Consider the following 25,985-nt stretch of genomic DNA (forward strand, 5'->3'; position numbering starts at 1 on the left):
AACTTACAATATAATACAATATCTGCAATTGTATCTGATAAATTTGTTAGGATTTAGGGACTTTGTTAAATAGGGCACATGCTATTATTTTTTAGTCAAAAATTAAAGATGTTTAACATGATTTAAAATTGTAGTTAATTTTCGGTTGTTTTCAAAGTAATTAATTAATTTTTTGATTTAGTTATTGTTGCTATTGCTTGTGTACATTTGCGTTGTTTTCACGGTGCTAGGATTTTTCATTATAATACATGAATAGGTAGTGTGTGATTTATTTTTATGGTTTTTTAATTTAGTTCAACCTTGTGACGCTAAACCCAAAAGTAAAAAAACGTACAATTTCTTAGAAACCCTGTGTTACCTATAAAAACGGAAGGTACGAACTAAAATCAAGCATCATTGACCCGCAAAATAATATGTATTTGCATAAGTAAGTGATTTTACCAAAACCTAGTTTATTTCGTTCACAAAAAGCCGTTTGCCCGGTGTATCCGTTATTATCGATTTACCTGTTACTACCTTTAAAAGATTAAAGATTTGTTTAATAAAGAGTTCATTTCTAAAAGTCCATGAAAGCCAATGCACACTTTTAATATTTCAAACGAATATAACAATGGTTAGATTTCAGGGCAGCCCATTTGCAAAATTAAAAATTGAGCAGTATTAAATTGTCAATTAGTATATTACTTGTTGGTCGGTTTCAAACACGACGTTTTAATATACCAATTTTATGAATTGCTTTTGTAAATTGTATTAGGTATAAGAATAATTTTTCACAATAGCGTTCGTTGTCGCAGCATATAAATATAACTTATAAGCGATAAATACGTGTCTAAAAGTTTTTTTTTTATGTGACAAATACACGATAATATGGTTTTATATTATCAAGCGTTAAAGTGGTTAGCTCTGTTTACTCGTATAAAGTTATTTTACAAGTTTTTTTTTTTATACAATTTTTTTCTTATGGTTTATTAGCAGGCTGGTATTTATAAAAGGTAATAACGTGTCCTATTTAATCTGTATAACATAATATCGAGTTATAGGTTATTTATTTAACTGTAGTATATCCATGTGGTTTAAAAAAGTTTTTTATTTATTTTTTTATAAAACATCAAACATTAAAACGGTTGTCTAATTATTGATGCAAGGAACAATTATTATTATTGTTGTTGGCCGGTTACAGTCAACTGTGTGTTGACAAATACTAGTTAATAGTTATCGTGCAGTTATCGTGTATACGTCAACTTGTGTAAACAACCGTGTGCTATCGCCGCGGTGTCCCGTGTGCTTTACTACAGACATTACGAAAATATGGTTTGCGATATTACCGTGCGTATTTCGAAATGGCAACACTGTTTGTTGTTGTTTTTCACGCAGTCAACATACCGAGTAGCGAGTGTTTCGACTTTAGAGATAACATGAGCATTAAGATTTAAGCATAACACTGCGGCCCGTATTGAGCAGCTGACGTTTGTATATGAGAAAGTTAAGAACGTTCGGTTCGATTTCAAATCGCGCATTAGATACCGCAAACGTTTTTTTTTTTTATGATTGCTCAGTGATTCACATGTTAGGCTTACATCTCATTTGTTTGCGAGGTACACGGTATTATTAGTTTTTATTTGTACAATATTTTTAGCTGTTTTTCATACCGTTCCGACTAGCTCGCGAGTTAAGAACACGTGTGCTCCGGCCTTTCTGTCATGCGACAAGCACAGTGAATCAAGTGCCAGTGATGAATTCGGTAAAAGCTACCTCAAAAAGATTTGCCAACAGGAAGTTTTACGCTCTCCCCGACGATTATGTCAAAGCGTCTAAACCTTTGCATAAATCTGCTGATCCTGCAAAGCTTTTAAAGTACGTAGATGAAAATGTCATTGGAAAGAATTCTACGTTCTCTGGACCTTTTGGAAGGAGAAAAGGTAAGACCAGCATCGAAAATGTTAAATGATATAGCTTAGTATTTAATTTATTAGATTTAAAAATAGTGGCATAGCGAGGACATTTGTGGCGCTAGGGCCTATAAGAGACAAAGGTTCCCTCAAACACAGAAATTAAAGAATAAAAAATGAACTACTTTATAGTCATCACCACGAATAACATAATATTATTACCTACCACCACATAAGCGATAGCTGATAGCTAATAAGCCGTGATAGTTTATTTATTTTTATATCTCACCACCTGGTTATGATTGTCGGAAAATCTAATTACAGGTGGATTTTTAATCTTATCAAATTATTCCAAAAAAATGTTATAAAAAGAAAATTTTTTTTTTAAATTGTTTTATAAAGTCCTGTGGTCCTACTTGGACATACCTTGTATGTCAGGTCACACCACTGTTGAAAATTATGTGTACAATGAATTAGCTTACCTAAATTAATTTAAAAAACATAAAGAATTTTACAAACATCCCGTATTGGTATGATGTAAAATATATAAGTCTACCAGTAATACAATCATCATTGATAAAGTTACATTTGCTAATAGTTTGCAGTTGGATCCTCCTTGTTGTTCTAATTGTACGGTCAAGAATGATAATGCAAATTGACTGTGCTAAAAAATAGGTTTAATGCCAATCAAAAAATGTATAAATTCTATATTAAAACAAGTTCATTGTGTGGAACCGTTAAGTAAACAGTAAACTACTGTTTCTACTAACAACTATATATTTCTTTGTTTAAACTTTTAAACCTGTCGTGACTTTGACTGTTGAAATATTTTTCAATAAATTTAAAAAAAACTTTACCAACTATTGATATTTGGAAATACCTATAATCTGGAAGGTCAGTAAAGAAACATTAAAGACACAAGAATTGTTTTTTTTTATAAAATTAAGATAAATAAAACTGTCAACAAAATGTATATTTCAAGGTCCAATCTATTAAGATAATAGTTATAGAGTACAAAGTACATACACTTGTGTTTATTTTCAAAAGGTTTTCTGTTAATTATTATGTATTGTATATACCTAACAGATATACCAATAAACAGAAGAAAAAAATAAATTTGTAAAAATATTAATTTGATAAATATCTGTATTTTATTTTTAGTTAATCATACTGAATAAGTAACAAATAATAATTAAAAAACATAATAATAATTATGATACTAAATCTTTAATGTACCTATGGGGAAAAAAAAGGTTTTTTAATTATATAGTCCTAAATTCTATGACAAACTGTAATAATTACTAAATTATTTTAAAACCTGAGTATAATTCAGCTTTTATAAAAAAAAATTATTCATATTTTAAACTTCAGCTTTAAATAAAATTGGAGACTAAATTTTAAATTTTGTTTTAACATTTTTTCTGTTATTTGGTATTTTATTTCACTAGCAGTTACTTAATTCCTCAAAATGTATTCTTGTGATGTAATTTTGTTGGACACCTATTTTTTATATTCTTTGTAGATTTAAAATGTAGTGAATACAATAAACTACATGATTTTTTATTATTAAAATAAGAGACTGATTATTCCTGTCTTTGACTACCTCGCACTCAACATAAGAATTTAGATGTATTTTTTTCCAACATACTGTTCTACCTAGTAATGCGATAAGAAATCAGAAAATATATTTGAATTTGTTATAAAGTTTACTTGTGATCCTCCGAGTACTTTTTTATTATATTTTTCCTACTACGAATAAGAAACTTTTGAACATTTTATATAATTTTAAACTATAAAATCAAATTAAGAAAAGGTTATAACTCAAAATTGAAAAAATTACTCTGTGTGATCTCAAGTAAACTTCATGACAAATTCAAATCTGTTTTCCGATTCCTTATCGCATCACTAGATTGGTACGATAAACAAAATGTACGTTTAAATTGCCATGTGTGATAGACATAGATGGGAATAATCTGTATCCAATCCCTTTAATTGATGAGATTAAAATAATGCAATCCGTCTTAGATAGTACACCTAAATAAATTATTTTAATTGTACAGAAAATTTATTTTATGTAATGTAATATTGCATTGTAATATTATAATATATTAGGCAATACTATATGTATGAATCAATAGATAATATAAACTAAACTAATAAAACAAAATTTAAAAAAGCCAGTACAGTGGGGACGGAGAGGTCACAGGCCTACAGATTTTATTATAACTGAAAGTGATGAATCACTTTTAAATAAACGCTTCGATGCGAATCTGTGGATAGTATGTTCAAACCAGTTATAGCGGTTTAGAAGGTATCGTGGGACCAGCAAAAATGTATTTAAAATTTAATAATTACTGTTGTGCAGGGTGGATACGATAAGGGTTGATCTTCTGTCTATAAAAATGTACTGTCATAGTTAACCATTTATCATAATTAACAATATAATGAAAAAAAATTCATTACCTGTTGACTGTTGTTTCACACACACATAGCAACCTAGAAACTGACTACGGCCAAAGTGTAAATTTACCCTATTTTTGGGGTTTTTCCTTAATAAAAAAAAATTTGACTACAGATTTTTGAGAAAATTGTATATGTTATAGTTCCATTTTAGATCTACCTTTGGTCTAATTTTCAGATCTAAATCTCTAAAACTGCTTGAAAAAGTGAAATAAAAAAAAAAATTCTATCCGTTCCAAGGGAAAAAGTTTATGATACTTTTTTGGTTTGTTAATGTTTATCGATAGTACTATGTTTGAAGAACAATTCATATAAATTTTGAACATTTTCGACTATTTTTTAAAAAAGTTATAGAGCATCGTAATTGTAAGTTAAAAAATGTGTACATTTTTTAGGTGTTTTTCTCGATTTTGATGGGAAAGGGGTGACTTTTTATAAATTTTAGCACGTTATAGTACCTTCCAGGTATGATTTCTGATCTATAGAGTTGCTACACGAAGAAATCGGTTCAGCGGTTTACGAGATATCGTGGGTCCAGACACAAAAAAAAAAATAAAACACATCATTGTAAAAACAATACCTTCTCAGCTCCGCACCGAAGCTAAAAATCAATTTATTACTAAAAAAAAGTGTATTTATTAAATAGTTTTTTAATTTTATACTGTCAAAACAGTAGTTAGCAATTCAAAACTTTCTATTTGTGTTGCTCATTGTTTTATATCATTAAAATCACAACTGTTTTTTTAGCTATAATGGATTGCATATAACTTATGCATCTATGTTATAGTTAAAATACGTATTTCAAGAACTCTGTTATAACCTATTTTCAATATAAACATAAGCATGTGTTTGGAATATGCAATGTATATTGGAGTATCACCATTGTGTTAGCATTAAAAAAAAGTTGTCTTCATTATCCACTTATTAAAATAGGGTTCTATTATAGTATTTGATGGATGTTAATTATTTTTATTTTGAACTTTGTATATTTTGATCTGAAATAAGTTTAAATAAAAAAAATTACTTTAATTATATTATTGAAATATGTTGCTTACACCATTAAAGCTGTCAACAAATTGAAGTCCTGGCGTTTATCCCAAAACTTATAAAGCAAAAATCAGCCATTTCTAATCTAGTAGTCGCTTACATCTTTTTATTGTTGATAAAGCTGATTTTCTGAATTTTTTTATGACAAAAGGTAATTTTAGCAGAAATTGTTGCTTACTCCCTGTGAAATCCAAATTTTAGTCCCAGCATTATTGCCATTAGTAACTACCATTCAACAAGCTCAGCTGATTTTCGAGAAAACGCTAGAAGTTAAAATAATTTAAAAATATATGGTATTATATTATATATTATACAAGATGATGTTTTTAAATTTATAACGTTATGGGAAAAGACAAAATATATACAGGGTGATTTTTTTTTATTATGAGCCACTCCAATATCTCGTATGTTTTATTAATTATTGAATTTTTTTTCCAATGTTAATCATTATCATAGCAAAAAGAAGTATACTTAATACCTATTATATTATATTAATATTATATACAAGGTGATCATTTTTTCATTAACCACTTAATACCTCATTTGGTTTAATTAATAATTGAACTTTCTTATTTCATAGTGTTTTCAATTTTAATTATGTTTTTAATCCCCTGCCTAATTAGGTTTTTTTGTATAAACTTTTTTTATTAACTTTTTAAAATAAGAATAATTTACTGACAATTTTGTCTGGTCTATAACCAGTTCTATTTAATTATTTTTAAAAATTTAAAAGTTAGGACGGGAAGGAAAATGTTGTTCAATAATGCTTAGAAATAAAAATAGTACTACTCACCACCCTTCTCCCATCCTGAACTTTAAACTTAAATAGCTTTAAGAATAATTGTCCAAAACTGGTTTACAACCAGTTTAAATTTTCGAGACTTATAATAATAATAAGTCTTTCTTCGAAGGGAATATTATTTATTTATATTTTTTGTTAATTTACCGATAATCTGTGGGAATAGGGCAAATACTGATTATAAAATAATCACATGAATACACCATTCCTCACAAAATGTCGAGTATCCACGAACACAAAATATTCAGCAATTTGACTAGTCGTGGGAACCCGGTAGCCGGTTCTGTATTTAGAATTGAATCTATAATCTTATTATAAATTAAATATCAACTACAGACAAAAAAAAACTCAAATTACTAATTAATTACTAATATAAATATGAGAAGTTGTTACTTGCTGTAACAACAATTATACTTTATTGTTGTTGAAAAACAAATTAAAAGAATTTTTCATTTTTATTTTTTTTTGTAGAGCTTAAAGTAGTGATGATACCAATGATATGAATCACAATAGCATAATAATATAATATTTATTTGCGCAAATAGAGCTTTCTTCAAAAATTCACCAACTAAATACCAATACTATTACAGAATACAGTTTACAACTAAATCTTGACATAACATTATTAATAAGAGAAAAAAAGGGCCTTAAGCTTTTTAATTATTTATATACTATAGGCTTTTTCCCCCATGATCTATATTCTTCCGTAAAATTCTATATCATTATTTATGTGTCTTACCTATTATTAGGTAAAGGAAGAGGTGGTGAAAATAAGCGTCTACATACTCGACAAAAAATCGTCTCTGCACACCTTTGAGTATTAACGTAAAAATCGTTTCTTATTTTATTTATTCATCTTCACCAAAGCATAGTAGCTATTTATAGACTGTAAAAAAGTGTTTTAGAGAATGGTGAATGCAAATACCAATTCAATTACAAGAGTCTAAATATAAAATTTGTAACCATTATTAGTTAACAAATGGCTAAAATTAGCGTGGGTATAATTGATGTTTTATAGTTTTTTTTATTAAGTATTCATTTTTTCCAAACACACATAGTTATGGTTCTTAGTTCATTAAAATATTGTGTGTACGTAAAATTATCGTTTTTTTTCATTTTTATGGCCTCTGTCTGACTTAGAAAAAGCTTCTATGTATTTATAAGTCATAACAAATGAAACGGCAAGTAATACTTTTAGATTTTTTAAATACATTTCTAATTCTGCATATGCGACCGAGTATAGCATATTAAGAGAAGCATTTTTCATGTAATTATTATATTATATTATATTTAAAACAGCATGTCGAGGTCATTCACAGTACAATAAGCTATAGTAGTACATATTTAGTTTCCTATATCGGCTCTTGTTAAAAATGTTTCATGAACACAAAAAAATTTAGGCATGTTTTAAAATGTTAATTGTTGGTATATTATTTAGTAATTTTATTAGTATAGAATAACATATTTGTTTTTATTTTATTTTCGGTTTTTTAGTTTACGATTGATAAATTATAAAGTGTTCTCATACTAAGGTCTGTTCAATATTTTGAATTGATCTGTGGTGTCCATAAGTATTCGATTGGATATTTTTATATTTTATTATTTATTTGTTAAGCAATGTATCTATAATAAAAACTTTATCTTTAAAAAATCGTTATCTGTAAAATATAATAGCTTTTTTAGGTTTTTATTTGTTTTAATCAATTTTTAATCATTTATTTTAACAAAATGTTATCATTCGTACGGAGCCATACGGTGTAAATATGTTCATTTTTTTGGTCAGATTATTCAATTCCATACATAGACATACTGTCCAGTCGTTTATACGTTTATTTTTGTATAAGAAAGTTACAAATAGTATACATTTATACACGTAATACGTTGGAATTATTTCTCATTAATTTTTTTTTACAAATAAATTAAATAAAAACAAAAGAACCTTGCGGGTTGGCATGGTTTCAATAATTACAACGCTTTCAGCCGTAAACGTATCATGCTAATTCGCGTTTCGCGGTCGAAGAATTTGACAAAATTAGTCAATACCGTGTGTTCGCTTAGGACGAAAAATATTTGCTGAGCTTTCATGAACCAAATAGTTTTTACTGCAAACGATTACCGCGGATTGATGAATGAATGCATTTATCAGTTTATCCAAGTTTAAACACACAATGAACATCAGTGTAAAAGTATTGTCCTGTAGTATTTTCGACTTTTCAATTGTTGCGCAATTGCCAATAGATTAATGTAGAGTTGAAGGATAACTTAACGACCGGCCACACATTTGCGCTGTGGTCCAATGTTGTTAACATCAGCGATAGCGCTGTAGAAGTAAACATGATGCAGAGGATTTAATTAGTTTTCCGTAACGGTGAAATATGATGTTACATCAAGGCGAAAAAGATTATCTGCCCGTTGTTATACAATTTTATTCGCCGTGAGTCCTGTTTTACTATTATTAACATCAACGCAGCGTTAACAATCATATTTAGAGAGCATTTCTGTTTGGGGTTTCGTCGTCATTGCATATTATTATACAGAAATTATGTAAATTAAACATCTGATTTCCTGTTACGAGCATAACGAGTTAATTTGTGATCGATTATTTACTAAAAGCTTTACGTCACAGTTCACTCGGGCGTAAATTATGTTGTGTGTATCAAAACATACAAAACAAATTAATTAAAAAGAATTATTTTAAATTTCCATTAACGAAATTAAGTTTTTAAATAGGTGTATTTTTTTTTATTGGTAAAGCCATTCTATTTAGATTTTTTTTATTCGGCTGACTGGTTTTTTCCATTAATAACAATACATTTTTGATTTTATTTTACATGAATTAATATTTACGAAAAACTTTAATTATATTGTAATAAATCAAAATAGTACAAGCATTTCGGTTAGATGTTAACATTTCCATCTTGTATCCAAAAGAATAATAATTGACAAAATGCAATATATATTTTGTGTAAACAATAATTCTATTTTGTTATTATTCAATCAGCCGGCGGTCAATTGGTTTTAACTTTCATGATAACCGTCTATTTAAATTGAATGATACCTATTCCGTTTCATTTATTTTAATCCGTTTAACTTATTTAAACATTCTTTTTTTTAAATAAAATAATCGATTTTTATAAGCTTGATATGGTTAAAAAAGTTTCGTTAAATTTGTTTTAATGCATTTACTATAATAATTAGTTTATTGCCCGCCTTTATTTCCTGATTGCGAAACGAATGACGGCAGTGCGGTTCAAACACGATTAGTAAGCACTATAGTATCACTAATCTGCTATCTGATTTAACGTTGTAAATCAACATAGACAATTTTACGAATATAACAGGAATACGGTTTATACTAGTATACGTTGTATACATAATCGTTATTATTATTATATGACAAAATAGCAAGCTAAAAAGTAAAAAAAAAATATGTAACCGAGATAAGCGCGGCGTGTTCGCAATCTACTTAGAGGTAAATAAATAACTTTTTTTTTTAGTATTTCACATTTTTGCATGATAGACAACGGACAACCTTATTCCTTACACCTTCGGGTATCTAATTATTTGTATGTGTCACAGCTCGTCTGATTCGTTTTCTCTTCATACACTACACTAGTATAACTAGATTTTGTCACTCACACGGATGTATCAGCAATTTTGTTCTGTAAAATCTATCAATATTAGCAAATTTCGAAATAGGTCGCCTTGGAGGGTTATTTGCGAGACAAGCGGCTGTTTACGGCTAGACGGCGGCCTTTAAACATTCTAAACGCGCTAATTCTGGCTTTTTGTTTACTAATCGGTCATAAGATACATTTATTTACGCTATTGCCTATTAATATTAGACGTTTTACCCATAACGGATTTATATCCATAACTTATCATTACCGCCGTCTATTGGTACAATATTTTATAATGTCTGTGTAATGCGTTGGTAGAAAATACAAGTTTAGTTGTGTGTAGGTAAGAAAATCAAACACAAGGTTCTCCAGAATAATTCTGCATTTAGGTGTACCCGTTAAGACTTTCAAATTTGTTCTATAACCTTTATAAATAAATTAAATAATACCCATTATTGGTGACTTTTACAGAACAACATACCTACGTTGTTCACTCGTACAGTTAGGGTCAGGTGGGTGAATGCGATTTTCATTGAAGAGTAATTTTAAAACACATTTTTAACACTAAAAACTGGTTTCTATTGGTTTAATTGGTTTAGGGTTTCTTAATATTCACTTTCGAACTCATTTATAAGTTTATGATTTCATTGTGGTTATGATCGAGATTGTGTTTATTTTCAACAATAATTGTTCAATGTCATTCATGTGACATTTTGCTATTATTATTGTATGTAAACTAATCAGTAACCAGTAATCCAGAATTACCTATCTGCATAATAAAATTGTTGTTAATGTTTGTTGTTGCTTTTACTGAGTACCTGAGTATATTACATTATTACTAAAGTGTCGCCGGTTTTATGCTGACGAATTTTTTAAGTTACTCGTTTGAGGGTTATCTTTGGAGGGCAAAAAACAAATGTTTACTGTGCGCATATAAATTGTTTGTTCGTTGTGTACACACGTAAAAAATTCATTACTTCCTATACGTTATATTTATTTTATTTATATACAATACATTGAATTTAAGGAGCGGGACGGCAGTAATAATATGTGTCGTTCCCATGCAACGGTCGAACGAAGTCTGAGCCTATGTATAATAATAATTTTTTTTAGTTAGAGGTCAAACGGTCTGAACTATAGATTAGGTATTCTGTGTAATGTATGTGTTTGTCCCGATCAAGGACTATTGAGCAATGCATTATGCATAATTGATTAACGTGCAAACATGCATTGTTATATATACGTACGTGATAAAGAAGAAAATACAAATAAAAGTTCGTTACTGGGTATTTATCACACTTGGATTCAAATTGGGAGTCGGGCCAGGCACGCGCGCAAATTGTTAATACTTGGAGTTCGTCTGGTCGTTTGTTCTGTAAACGACATTATAAATTTAACCGTACGGTTATTTTCAAACAACCGAAAATTACCTTCGATTGAGATACGGTTTCTTTGCATATGTGTTTTTTATGGTGTGTTTACTTTTTACTAAGTAACACCGGTGTATAATTCAAATGGGCCACTATTGATTAAAATATAATAATTTATGTGACCCGATGGTTAAATGAAAATGCGGTGTTAAGTTTTACGACTTCTATTATATAGTGACTGTGAGATTATTAAATCGTTTTAATTTATGTGAGTTTTTATTATTAATTAATTAAACAGTTAATTCGTTTTGTCATCTCACGAGTCTCGTCACGGTTTACAAATCAAATAAAATTATAAGTAAATACAATTGTTGATCATAGACCATTTATGAAACGGCCCCCCGCCTAGTACTTCTAGTGCATTTAATAATACAAGGATGGGATATATTGACATAATGCTATGTATTATGTAGTATTATAGGGGCCTATATAATATAAGGATGTGTATCACAATTGACAGCCAGTAAACTGTTGAGAATTTTTTGTTTTTGAATAATACATAAAACAGAAATATTTCTTTTAGGTATATAACCAAGCAACTAGCATCTTTGGAATATTATTAAAATCCTGGGCGCGCCAGTAATGAATAAATGAGCATCAAATGTCCGATTTGTCGAACATGACCATGTTTCTATTGTATACTCGACGCGGGTGACCTTAAACACAGACTTCAAACTTATTTCACATTATGCTAAACCCATCCAAAATGTCGCTTTAATAAATTATCATAATAACTTGGACAGTCATTATGCCCATTGTATGTTAACGACTCGCAAATTACCTAAATTATATTTTTTCTAAAAAATAAATAAATTTAATACCAATTGGTACAACTTTTTTTACTCGTTTAATAATAATCAGTCAGTATGTAATTTACTTACAGCAAAATGGTAATGAGTCGACCAACTGGTTATTTTATTGTTTCAAAACCTTAACTGTAAAATGTGAATATCCATTTAAATAAAAACTAACGCGCTTAATAAATGTGTATACATGACTATTGGCAGAAATGACAGGTGTTGATTGGAACTAATTGACTTTTAACAAAGACAAAACGATATTTTACGGTTCATTATTAAGTGGTTATTTTTTAACTAGGATATCTTTCGGAGTGTTCGTAACTGTTCGTACAATTATAGAATTCGTGTGTACTCTATAGTATGACAACTAAAAAATTGCACTTTATGAATAGTATTTTTCAAACTGATTCTAGTATGTAGTATCATGAAATGATTTTGAAGAACGACATACCTAATATTGGCAACTGAGCACATCGCACAAACTATTTATTGCTTGTTCGCCTGTACTATGAATACAGGTATTTTGGGGTGGCTTATCTGGGATGTAATTTCAGTAGTTAAGGACGCCCAATAATCTGCGACTAAACAAGGTCACTTTTTCAACTTCAACTCATAAACTCGGATAAATGTTAACAATGCGCAATAAAAATAGTTAACGTTTTTAATGGTATTTTAGGTACGTTACGCCTATCATACAAGTTTTCTTAGTCTAAGTTTTAAGTTAGTTTCGTTAACGTAGCACTATATTTTGATTTACGAACAAATTATAATCCCTATTATTATAAAAAAGTACATCGGTTTATAGTTAGAACAATATATTTTATATAGGTAGGTACGTACAATGTACTGATATTTCGGATAATCTATCATTCTAGCAAAATTAAAATTTGTATGAATTTTTTAATTGTGGTAGTTGGCTTAAATTTGATCTTATTTTAATTTTATTTTAAACGTATATGCTAATCCCCAGGTGTGAATAATAGTCGAGAGGCTCGGCTATAATTTCAAGTTTAAATTTGAGCTTCATAAAACTAAAACGGCTTAACATAGTTATTTTATTTTAAGGTTAATTTCAACAAAAATTTATAACCGAGGCGTTTTTAACAGTATGATTTTTATTAAGTCCCCTTTTCTAACTAGTAATTAGTCTAATTTCTAGACCCGCGCTCGTAAGTTTCAAATTGCTCTTTTTATAGAAAAATGTATTTCAGTATTTAATGATGGTGGTTCAGGCAAGAATAGTTTCGAGGAAATAATTTAGTTATTCAAATGCATATTCAGGGTATGTTTTTTATCGTATTAAGAATTGTCGTCTAGATTTGTAAAATGTATTTCTATTGACTCTTGTCTAGGTTCGTCCATATCGATTATAATATTTTTTGTGCTCGACGTGCTCACATTGTATTCGCCGGACTACTATGACGTAACATAACCCGTTTTCCAGATCAGGTATCGGTTTTAGCGACTTGATTTCGTTGTTATGGTGAAGCGCGAAGCGGTCCCCGCCACCTACCCTAACCAATAATTTTGCATTGCTGCGCACTTAACCTTGGCTGGAACTCGGGCAGACAGCAGATAACAGGACACGGGAGTCAGGGCGCTTCTGAAACGCAGCGGCGTGTGGGGGAATTGCGCAGTTACCGTCTGTCCTGTGATAGACACAGGGGGGAGAGTATGTTTCATCCACTGTCCTCTAAGCCGCCCTCGCGAATTACCTTAGTCCTTAACAAGCACGTATTTGTAAAAAAAAAAGGCGGCTATGTAGCGTAATATATAGAACGTGCAAAAATACTGCGTAAATATAATATTATCAAACGGTTATTTGTGTTTAAAGTAACAAAATACATGTAATAAAAACATTAATATCAAAATATGTCGATTATCGTGTTATTCGTACGCTCCACCGGGTTTTGCTCGCCGCCAGGACTGATTGGAACCTCTCCGCACATAACATGATCGATGATAGCCCGCCAATAAATATTTTATTATTGATTGCAATTTATCCTTCCATTAAAAACCGTTGGCGAATGTCGTTCAATTATAGACGACTAACGACCAAATAATACACCACATACCGAGAAAACAATATAATTTTACACAAATGCATTGTTTCTGCGACGGTGTGTTGACTACTCGTGTGTGACTGATGACTTCTTGTTTATGGAACAATAAAACAATAATTATTAATTCAACTTAATTATTTTGTCAGGGGATCTATTAATTACCGTATTTGGTTAGCTAATGATATGTATAAGCAATGGGAAAAATATTCGGTAAACGAATGTTCCAGTATTGTCGTTAATTAACCAGAATGGCTATTGCAATGTAGTTGACCCTTCATAAACGTCATATTAATTGAGGTTAATATTTTGTGTGTTATAAACCGACCGCCAACAACTTTTATCGCTTATTCTTCGAATCGTATATATATATATATAATATCGTAATTATTTTTTTTAATATTGTGTAGCATAATATGCTTAGTACACACAACAAATTCTGTTTTCTTAAGACATTCCTACTGACAACGCGTACCTATTCGGTATATTGATAATTACAAAACTCAATAACTAATTGTACAGGTGTTTTAAGTCGTTTCAAATATCGTTATTATTTAAACGAACTTGTGTTTAGACTAAAATAACATTTAATTGGATTGTAAAAACCGGGAGAGTACAAGGTTTCTCGTCGGCTATACAACTTTGTATCTCGCCAAACGACACGCCGGCGACCGTATTGACTATATTCTATTTTCTCCATAAAAAGCTCCCGGGTAGTATTTATTAAACAATATTGTTTTTTTTTAAACAACAAAAGTTATTTTACCCGTCGGACATTGTTTTAAAATGTCAGACCCTTTTCCGACTATAGTAATATATTAAGCTACTGACTACACTATACTGATTACACAAACAAATAAAAATGTATACTATAATAATATTCGAACAGTCTTTATTCGCAATATGCATATGTTTTTATTTTTATTTTTAAAAACGCCTAAGATGTGGGTGTTTAGGCGTATTGTGCGTTTAAATGTATACACGGCTGCCAACTCACAATTTGTAAAGGCGTACAGCGTTGTAGCTGTTCGAATACTATCGTGCGTCATCTGTTAAATATAAGTTTATTTTTTTAAATAAATTACTTCTAATAACATTATTTATAATTAATAGTTAATTTATAATTTGATGTCAGGTTGGATCATTAGGGAACTAATATAAATAATAAATATATATACTAATATGACTAAATACCGTGTACACAATAAAAATAAAAGTTATTAAATCTATACGGTATCTTCTGCCGTGATGTTTAAAAATAAACAAAAATCAGTAATTTATCCCGTTTAGACCTGACAAGTGTCTTAAATTGTTGCGTTTTATTTATATGTCGCCCGTATACATGATGTATTTTATTAGCCAAGATCGTAGATGTATTTACTAGAGTGGGTGTGGTATTTTATTACACCACGAATTTTATTTAAAAAAGAATAATTTCAAGTTCAACAAAATGTTATCGGTGTACGGTGGTTATTTATTCGGACGCGAATTGATAATACCCATGCCGCGTGGCAGAGTGAACACAACTACGAAATTAGGTCAAGTACAAAAGTTGTTAAATTTACGGTTTAATCAATGTTATTGGCGAGCTTTTGTGTGTATGATGCGGGTTATTATGTGGGATTTTTGTATATATATATTTTCTTTTAATAATGACTTTTCGTTGGAAATTGGGTTTTCCGATAAATAATTGTAGTGCACACTGATTGGATGGAATGTGGATTAACAAATACTGTACACAATTTTAAGTAATTTTATCGTAATAGTCGTGTCATTACTCAATGTACTCGCGACGACAACCAATTGCACTGCAATAAAATATTACAACAATATTATATTATTGTACATAAATACCACCAAATTACGATAATATCAAATTATTCATGTAGCATATTTTTTTTACTCCGAGAGACGTTTATTTTTGATAATTTATTTTATTAGTTATTGTTACCTTTTATGACCAATATTAATGACTTATTTTTTTTACAACAGTTGTGTATTGCGATTACGCTGCATCCGGCAAATCGCTCCATTTCATCGAGGACTACATACTAAAAGAAGTATTGCCCGTCTACGGTAATACGCATACCACCACCAACGTCACTTCGCTCCAGTCCACCCTTTACAGGTAAACAAAAACTGTTAACACTATGTAAAATCTGCCTCGGGATCTTCTCGACCTTTATCGCCCGGTCGTTCATATCATATGTTATTAAAATATATTACCAAACGCTTCCCGGGCCCTGTGTTTGCGTGTGGCGCGTTCAATATTTACAAACCTTTGTACGATATTATGCGTTTTAGTATACGGGCGATTGCTGTGCTACCAAAAATCCTCCCACACTACCCCAGGTAGGTACGTGCCCCGAGGGAAAGGCGAGGACAGGCAACGAAGTTGTTGTTGATCTAAGAATTTACGTTAGTAGCGGCATAATATGTTAATATTATATATAATACATATAACATATAACATATTACATATAATATGTAAATATGTAATATTCCACCCTCTTTTGCGTAATATGCTCGACCCAAAGGAACGAGAAGTGCGACTACCGAGCCAGATTATGCTCTCTTTCGCCATTCGAAACACTTAAGCTATTCGTTTTAACAGGAACGGGGACAGGATATAATAACCCTAAGTGAGAGCTTCAAGATATGCTTATTTTTACCTGATTTGTACTTATATATCTATAAAATAAAACTCAATTTTTGTCAATGCAGTACCTAATGTAAACAAAATATAAAATGATCTACTAAGCGTGACAATACATTTTTAACGTAGGTCTTAAAAGGATAATATTACGTTTAGCAAATTACGGTAAAACTGCTTTGACATTTTAATTTTCTAAAAAAGCGCATGGTTTCAAATGTAATTATAATAAACATAATTTTTTGAAGAATAAATGAAGAGTGAATTTGTCAAACGTTTTAAGTGCCAAAGTTAAAAAATGAGGCTTAACTCTTTTTTTTAGAACTGAAAAAACGAATGATTTGTTACAATAGAATTAAAATTAAAATTAGTAACGATTGAATGCAATTGGAATGTTTAATAGTTTACTAATTAATTGATAACACGTCTGCTGATTGGGCTAAAACGAAATAAATAAACAACAGCGAATTCACTTCTAACCGTATACTATTAAACTATTTGTTGCACATGAAAAAATACTCGAGGAACTTGCAATTCTCTATTTTTAGTTACCATGGACTATGTGTACAAAAGAGGCATAATTGCACTTACAATTATTAGCTTCAACATTTTCCAAGCCGTCTTTAATGTAATAATGTAATGATGCACGTATTTCAACTCGTTTTGTCTATAAATAAGAGATTAGTCCTTTTAGGCCCAAAGTGCAAGACTATTAATAATAAACAGTTGACTAGTTTGCCGAATGCTGAATTTAATTAGACAAAACTACTAGAAAGTAGAAATAAAATTTTAAATGCTAAAAACGAAATGACCAAATTCTTGGGAAGCCAAAGAAAGGGTGATAATTTCTTCTAAACGAGCGACTGCTTTTTCTTATGGCTCCGTTCTTGGTTCTTGTATGCATTTAATTATGTCGAACCGTACCAATGCAATTAAATGTAATTTCCTTGTTTAGACACGAATCCCGGGACATAGTGCGAAATGCTGTACACGCTTCCGAAGACGATGCTGTCATATTCGTGGGTAGCGGCTGCACGGGAGCCGTTCACAAGCTGATCCACGCTTTGGATTTCGCATCCGAAGAAGTAGCACCCGTTGTTCTGGTCGGTCCGTATGAACACCATTCGAACCTGCTTCCTTGGAGGGAAATCGGCGCTACGGTAGGTCGTTGTTTCGAATACTCGTTATGTAGATACGAGGAAATCTAATCGTAACAATAAAACCGTGTCTTTATTTTATGGTCTACCTCCTCCTCCTCCTCTTCCTCACTTTCCTGGCCATTTGCGATCCGCGTTTGTCCTGGCTGTGAGTTTTTGTAATTTCGCACGTCTTCCTCCCCACCTCTTTCTCGAACTGTGAATTGTTCAAGGACATCGCAATCTTTATACATACACGCTTCACTGTATATCCTTTCCCTTCCTCCCTGGTGCATAATATTCCTACCGAATACAATAATAACGTTTTCTAATGACCGTGAACGTCTGACACTCTCCGACGTTATACAGATCAATATTACACAACTACACACATGGCATACACTCTTTTAACCCTTCTTACTGTGTATTCATAATTCATATATTATTATTATTATATTGTCTCCTGCGCACACGTGACGTAATTGCCAGTATAATAATACACTGGATGACCTTTGCCGTGAATAATGTTATTCGCGGTTGTCGTAGGAAGAAGAAAACGACATGTGGTCGGTGTCAAGCACGTGACGCCGGAATCGTATTATCGCTTTAACGGTTGGCGGCAATTCAACGAGCGTAAGGCGTGATTACGTGCAATAATATTTATTATTATTGTTGTTATAATATAATATCGTAGTAATTATATTTTTTTTTTATTTTAAACGCTTGATCTTTTGCCAATTCGGCTATGATAATAATAATAATATGACCGTCCCCAACATACAAACGGTTCCGCAAACTCGGATTTGTTGTGTATTCGTGGCATGGTGGGTGTCACGCCATTGCGTCAAGTGCGTAGGTACGTAGATACTAATATTAGTAAACCTATCTCTATTGTTTGATTGCAGATCGTCCGAGTGGCCGAAACCAAAGAAGGATTTATCGATCTCGTCGATCTCGAAAACAAGCTCCGGCTGTACCAGTCAATCAGCCCGGCAGCCCAACTGATCGGTTGCTTCTCGGCCGCTTCCAACATTACCGGTATCCTAGCCGACGACATCGCTACCACGTTGATCTTGCACCAGTACGGCGCTTTGGCATTTTGGGATTATGCGACCGCAGGTGACGTGATTCACCGATATTTTTTTCCACACGGTATACGCAAAGCGGTCCTGAGTTTTTTCAGAGCCTAGATATTGACAGAAATATAGAAGGGGGGAGGGGGGCAAAGTGTACTCAAAACACCGAAGAATGTCAAATTGTCGATTTTCAATAAATCTTTCGCTAAAAAAAATTACTCTAAACATGTAGTGTATCCCAAGCTAACCCCTTAAAATTTCGTCAATGGGCCTTAGGCATAAAACTACAGACCGACGTGGGTCTTGTTGAGAATCTGGAGCATAATGGTTCAACTACCTATTCGCTCTAGAGGGTTCTGTGTACACGCGTGAACTCTTTCGTCAACATTATTTTTTTTTCTTTTCTCTAGCCCCTTGCGTGGTCTTGGACATGAACCCTCTGTTTCCGGCCAACGACCAAGCTGTGTACAAGGACGCCATATTTTTTTCCGGTCACAAATTCGTCGGCGGCATACAGACTCCAGGTGAGTCGAAGAACCAACCACCGCGTTTTGTATATGTTAAATAAAATAACCCTTCGACTAACCGAAAATATTTTTTTGGATCAGGCGTTTTGATAGCCAAGAAAAAACTGTTTAAAAATAAAGTGCCGAATGGGGGCGGCGGAGGATCCGTGTTTTTCGTTTCCAGGAAAGACCACAGGTACTTAAAGGTGAGTGAAACGCGTTACCGGTAACCTCGAACAACCCTGATACGACTTGCTGTGTTTGTCAGGACACGGAAATGAGAGAAGAAGGAGGCACAGGAGCAATTGTAGAGTCCGTCCGGATGGGATTGGCAATACAACTGAAACAGAATATCGGCGTGCCCTACATTATGGCCAGAGAAGAAAAGATTACAAAGTAAGTTGAAGCACAATTTTATTTTTATAATGACATCTATAGGTATGACTTTTTCATAGGTGCCATCTCTACTTGGTGTGTAAAACTTTACATTTGTATGTATGTATTGTTAAGAAATGTACTATTTATTTGTCGGGTGGGACTGAAAAGCTAATGAATTGGTTTGTTCGACCTCGGGAAAGTGTCGTCATTATACAATAAATCTAATTTACTTTTCAATTATTTTCCGAACTGTCGGTAGTTCGGTGAACATAAATGTGTAATAGATGAATTGTTTTCATGTGTTACTAAAAGATTCGCCGATAACCTTGCAAGCCAGTGGGGGGTTTTTGAATGAAGGGCATTTATTTTTATTTCGATTATTTTCCTTAGAATAACCATTGAAATAGATAAGAAATTTAGTTTTAGGAGTGGTTAAATCTTTTATTTTGACAGCAAATAAAGTGTAACCCTCATTTTCAACCGTTTAATATGTGTAAAATTACTGCAATATTTTTAAAAACGTGTTTAGTAGTGTCGACATTTTGATTAATTACTTGGTATTATGCTTTATTGGAGAAAACATTTGCCAGGCTACACAACCACAACATTCATTATCGATTACGAATCCTTAAATATATTTCAGACACTTTTATACAAAATAACTATCCTGGCTGATGTATTCAATTTTAATGAACCGTTAAATTTGTTAATTTTTTTTGCAACTCGTTAAGATTGGAACTTTTGTCGGCTGTCATATTATGATATCGTCGAATCCTAATGGTCGAATGTCCCTTGTTTACTGTTGATTATCTGAGGTTGTCTACAAAGTACTCTGTCTCGCGTTAGCCCGCTACACCTCTCCATCATAATAATTATATTTATTATGTCAATATTACTCAATAAATCTGTTATGTTTTGTTCAAATATTTTCTTACGCATTATAAAATCGCTAGATAATGAAAACTATGTATATTCGAAAGAAATATAGATGATATGTAATATCTAAAAGCAAATAATACTTTTAACCGATCGTTTTCTAAACATTCTCTATTGATATCTCGAATTTCTTAACGGTCTGGCGAATACAAATTTGAAATTAAAACTGTGTCACTTTGTTATTTAGATTGATTAAATTGATTATAATTTAAACATTTGTACGAATAACGAATTATTATACCAAAAAAAATCTAAAACTACGAAAATATTTCCCAATCTCTGGCTTCTATCTAGCTTACGATATTAATTTATAACTTCATAAAATGTCCGCTTGATTATTATCTAGAATGTCAATTATTTATTCCATTAAATTAAAACAAAGTTATCACGACCGGTTAACATTTTTCAAGATTTAATTAAATGTGCATGAGTGATTTTTATGATGAACGCAACGAATCTGTTATGCTGGCATTGCGTGACGTCCGGATAGCTGTATAACGTTGATTGGAATAGTTTAATTAGATACCTATGTTTACGTACACACCGAAAATGATTTATTTGAGTGTCTCCTGAATAGAAACGTTTATGAGCTGTCGGCTTTATGTTTATTCTAATTGTGATTCAGTACTTGCAAATATTTGAAATGGAATTCAATCCGGCTCGTCTCAAACACAGTACTCTTTCTTAAATAAAACACCTCGACAGTGTTGTGCATTAGTGCAGACTTACTTCATTCGCATTAATTTACATCATTTTAGTTAAATATATTTTTTTAATTTAGATAAGTTGCGTGTATTGTTATAGTGAAGAATAATTTTTCATTATTAGCTAAACTCTGTAGTACTACTAGTTAAGGCGGATTGTTGTTGTTCTACGTGTGGAACATACTTATTAGACAAAGTTATTAATAATTCACAGAGCTTATTCGCAACACACAGTTCAAACTTTAAATGTCATTGTGATAAGTTTTGCTACGTCATTGCTATTTTATGGAACCTGTCTATTAAACTTCTATTATTAAACGGATTTATGGAAAATATGTTTTTCGGCAGTACCGTTCCTGTTTATATTATACATGTGTATTTAATTATAACCAAATACTAACCCTTTATACTCTGTATTGTGTTTTTAATGTTAATTTTTGTTGTTAAATTTTATTACAGAACGGTGTTGTCGTTTCTCAATACCATGCCAGAAATAAATGTGCTGGGAAATTGCTCTCAGACTGTCAAAAGGTTACCGATATTTTCCATATTAGTCCGACATCCACGTGGGGCATATCTTCATCATAATTTTGTTTGTGCAATTCTCAATGATGTCTTTGGAGTACAAGCACGTGGAGGCTGTGCATGTGCAGGGCCTTATGCCCAAGACTTGTTGGGAATAGATGAATCTCTGGCCAACGAATATGAAAACATGTTACTAGAGGACAATAGACTTGACCGCCACCATTTACGGAGACACGAGGAACACTCTTCATTTGAAATGCTTCGACCCGGATTCGCTCGTGTATCGTTTCCGTTCTTCATGTCTGATAACGAAGTATCCTTTGTGCTCGAAGCCATAAAAATGGTGGCCACGGAAGGATGGAAACTATTGCCTCAATACACGTTAAATCCCGAAACCGGAGAATGGAAACACCATACAAACAATGTGTTCAGAGATAGAAAATGGTTAGGCTCCATTCGATACACTGACGGTAAAATGGTCGTACCAGAACGTAAAAATTCTATGCAAAACACGTGCCCAGCGGACTACTCTGAATGTCTGAAGACTGCTAGAAATACATTCAACAAAGCAAGAAAGGTAATATCCATAAAAATTACGTGTTCATCTAATCTAACCTTTACTGTACTTGAAATATTCAGATGGCAAAGAGGTTTCCACTGCCCGATCAAAGGAGTATGTTTACAGAAGACGCTGAGAAGCTGCGTTGGTTTATGCTACCGAGTGAAGCTCAAGATTTACTATTAGGACAGTCTTCCAGACATGTCAGACAAAGCGTACCTTTTACTCCAGCAATTTACTGCGGGTCTCCGAGGACTTCAGAATCTTCTCCCGCTTCCACTCCCAATGCTTCTCTGGCCAGATACAACAGTCTGTCTGCACTTGACAATAGGTAAATTTGATCATAAAAAAAAAAAAAAACATTGTCTGACGTTCGTTTTTATTTTTCCGTAGTTTATCTGCCCGCGTAAGGTCTTCAAGTGGTAGTTCGGACATGTTGGTGACCAATAAACACTTGAGTCCTGTAGAATTAGTTTCTCAGAGAGAACGGTGCTACAGTTTGGGATCTAATCCACCTTCAAATTTCAAAAGGCTTCGTGAAAGACAGTGTTCGTGTAGTAGCCAAACTGAATTAAGTGATTCGGACTCGCGGGTTTCCAATGGAGACCAAAGCACACCCGGCAGTGACATTCAGGCCTATGTACAGGAGATGACCAAAGAATTTGTGACTGAAATCAAATCCGAACTGCGCGGAGTCATTGCCACTGTTGATAATGCGCTGTCGGAGAGTTCAGAAAGTCTTAATGTTGTAGAAAAACGTTCTAGCTTACCGAAAGTCTTTAAAAATGTGATGCCTCGAAATAACTCTGTACCGGTCATAACCACGACACCGTGTCAAAACGGTATCGAAGAACAAGTAATTTTCCGTTTGTCTGAGTTTGCATCAGAGATGAAAACTGAAATACACGATATGGTTAGCTCGGTGTTAGCTTCATCCTCTTCATTGTCCGACGAGAATACTGATACTATAATGGGAAAAGAATCGGACTCGGAGAGCGATAAAGAGAACAATCTGAAGCATCCGAATCTGAGTTCGACCGATAGTGGTATCAATGTTAAGACTGAATCGCAAAACCGTAATGTGAAAAAATATAAAACAGAATGCATAGTAAAAATGAACTGTCAGAAGAGTGTTGATTTTTCTGTAGCTAGGTGGCATTGTCCCCCTAAACCCATATGGAAACCAACAATTGAAGTAAGTGATCGTTTTACATTCTATTAAAATTGTAATTTTTTTAGCATATTTGTTTAATACTTACTAAAATTGATAAATCCTTCTAGGTTTATTACATTTTTGTGCTTTAGGGTGGTCCTTGTTTTGCATTTAGAAGAATTTCGACGAGTCACCCCATAAATAGGTTTACAATGGATAAAAAGCCAAAAGGCAATACAAATTGTAATTCTTAGTTTTGATGTTAACACGTGCTCTGTCAGCATACTTTTCTAGCCACAAACTTTTACCATACTGTAAAAGCATCAAATTAAGACTAAAAATGTTTTTAATTTTTAAAATGTTGAGGAACATATTAACTTGTTAAAATATTTTGTAGCAGATATCGTGGAATAATTATTTTTTTGTTAATATCATTATATTTTAAAAAAATGTGAAATATAAGTGACTCGCGCCTCATGTTAACATTAAAATTAAGGCCTGAAATTTTCGTTAGCATATTTCTTTTTTATGTTCCGACAAACGAGCTTGAGGAGTTGAAATAAACACCACCCTAACATGCTTATATTGTTGTATGAACTATTTATTAAAATTGTATTTAAATTTGAAATTGAAATATGAACTTTGTGCAGGCTATTCGAGAATTCCAAATGATCCAAGATGGAGATAGTATTATGGTATGTCTGTCTGGTGGAAAAGATTCATTGTCTTTACTTCATACACTTCATCAATACCAATATTATGCTTCTTCAAAAGGAATACATTTTACATTGGGTGCTGCGACCGTTGATCCCGGTAGCACATCTTACAACCCCAAACCACTCGTCCCGTACTTAGATGCACTAGGAGTTCATTTTTTATATGAAGAACAACGTTAGTAGGCTGTAGCATATGACTTAAAGTTTGATATTGTGTTTTCTTATTAAATATTAATATTAATTAAATTTTTACATCAGAAATTCTAGAACAAGCATCTTCTGCCGAATGCACTTCCATATGTAGTTTTTGTAGTCGTATGAAACGAGGTCGGCTTTATGCTGCGGCTAGAGCAAATGGATATAATGTATTAGCTCTTGGCCAACACTTGGATGACATTGCCGAAAGTTTTTTAATGTCAACGTTTCACAATGGACGTTTGAGATCAATGAAAGCACATTACGCTATTAAAGAACGAGACCTGCGAGTAATTAGGCCATTTGTTTATGTCAGAGAAAAGTTACTACGGGAATTTGCTGAATCCAGAAAGCTTCCTGTAATAGCAGAAAATTGTCCTGCGTGTTTCGAAGCTCCTAAGGTAAAATTTGTAATGCTATTTTATATTCATACTGACAAAACCCTCAAAAGTTTTATTTATTTTAGGAGCGTCATCGTACAAAACAACTTCTTGCTCAACAAGAAATATTGTTCCCGAAATTGTTCGCCTCACTACGATCAGCTCTGAGACCATTAATTAGTTTCCGTCAAACAGGTGAAGAGACCAAAGCGTATCACCTAATGACATGTCGTCCAGACAATCAAAGCGAACAAGATTCTGAAGAAGAACCAGCCCCATTCTAGCTGCCAAACAAAATAACATAAACAAATTTATTATTATTATTATTATTATAACAAAACCAAAACAATTTGATTATGCTTGTTATGATTTGTATGATTATTTATTTTACAAACATGTGAAATTTTTCCTATAACTTGTATTTTGAATATAATATTAATATTTCCTCTTTTTAATTTATTATAGTAAAAAACTATATTTTATCTCCGTTTTTAAAGAATGAATTTTGTCGCTATTTTAACAGAATATCTTTCCATTTTATTGTTTAGGTAACTATGTTATAGTAATTAGGTAAGTTATACTTTTTTTATATTGTTATTATGTGGTCGTTTAATATTGTGATATTTAAATGTATTCCCTCTGTTTTAATAATATATTACCCAATTTTTGACTTCCTATTACGTAATAGTTTTTTCTAAGGCTTACTATTTTACTATGTGAAATTGTTATTGGTTGCTTGAAAACCATTTAAAAAGTATCATTAATGGCTAATATGTTTTTCTTTGTGTAATACTAAACTTTAAAATAGATATACTCTCGTTAAAACCATTAAAAAAAAAAATCTTTAATTTTCCATCTATGATTATTATCATTATTGTTCTAGTTTGTAATCACAAACCTATGTTGATAGCTGTAATTTGTTAGCTTTCTACTCTGTAGTATAGAAATAAACGTGTAAGAAGT

General features: G+C 31.9%; 1 protein-coding gene across 1 annotated transcript; it reads left to right on the plus strand.

Annotated features, from left to right (window-relative positions):
* The first annotated feature begins 1,414 nt into the window (after window positions 1-1,414).
* LOC126841860 (uncharacterized) lies at window positions 1,415-25,477 on the plus strand. Its single transcript, XM_050578601.1, has 13 exons — window positions 1,415-1,919; window positions 16,098-16,233; window positions 17,714-17,918; window positions 18,800-19,013; window positions 19,381-19,494; window positions 19,579-19,682; window positions 19,745-19,872; window positions 21,954-22,596; window positions 22,659-22,909; window positions 22,972-23,773; window positions 24,382-24,622; window positions 24,706-25,043; window positions 25,109-25,477. Exons 1-13 carry the CDS (start codon window positions 1,733-1,735, stop codon window positions 25,304-25,306), a joined length of 3,561 nt encoding a protein of 1,186 aa, XP_050434558.1. The 5' UTR covers window positions 1,415-1,732; the 3' UTR covers window positions 25,307-25,477.
* Window positions 25,478-25,985: the final 508 nt, after the last annotated feature.

This window comes from Adelges cooleyi, unplaced genomic scaffold (assembly GCF_023614345.1).
Source record: "Adelges cooleyi isolate 19-005CV unplaced genomic scaffold, UGA_ACOO_1.1 ACOO_flye_CR_arks_rails_tigmint_CR_PRNA_41, whole genome shotgun sequence".
In the NCBI taxonomy this organism is placed as follows: domain Eukaryota; kingdom Metazoa; phylum Arthropoda; class Insecta; order Hemiptera; family Adelgidae; genus Adelges; species Adelges cooleyi.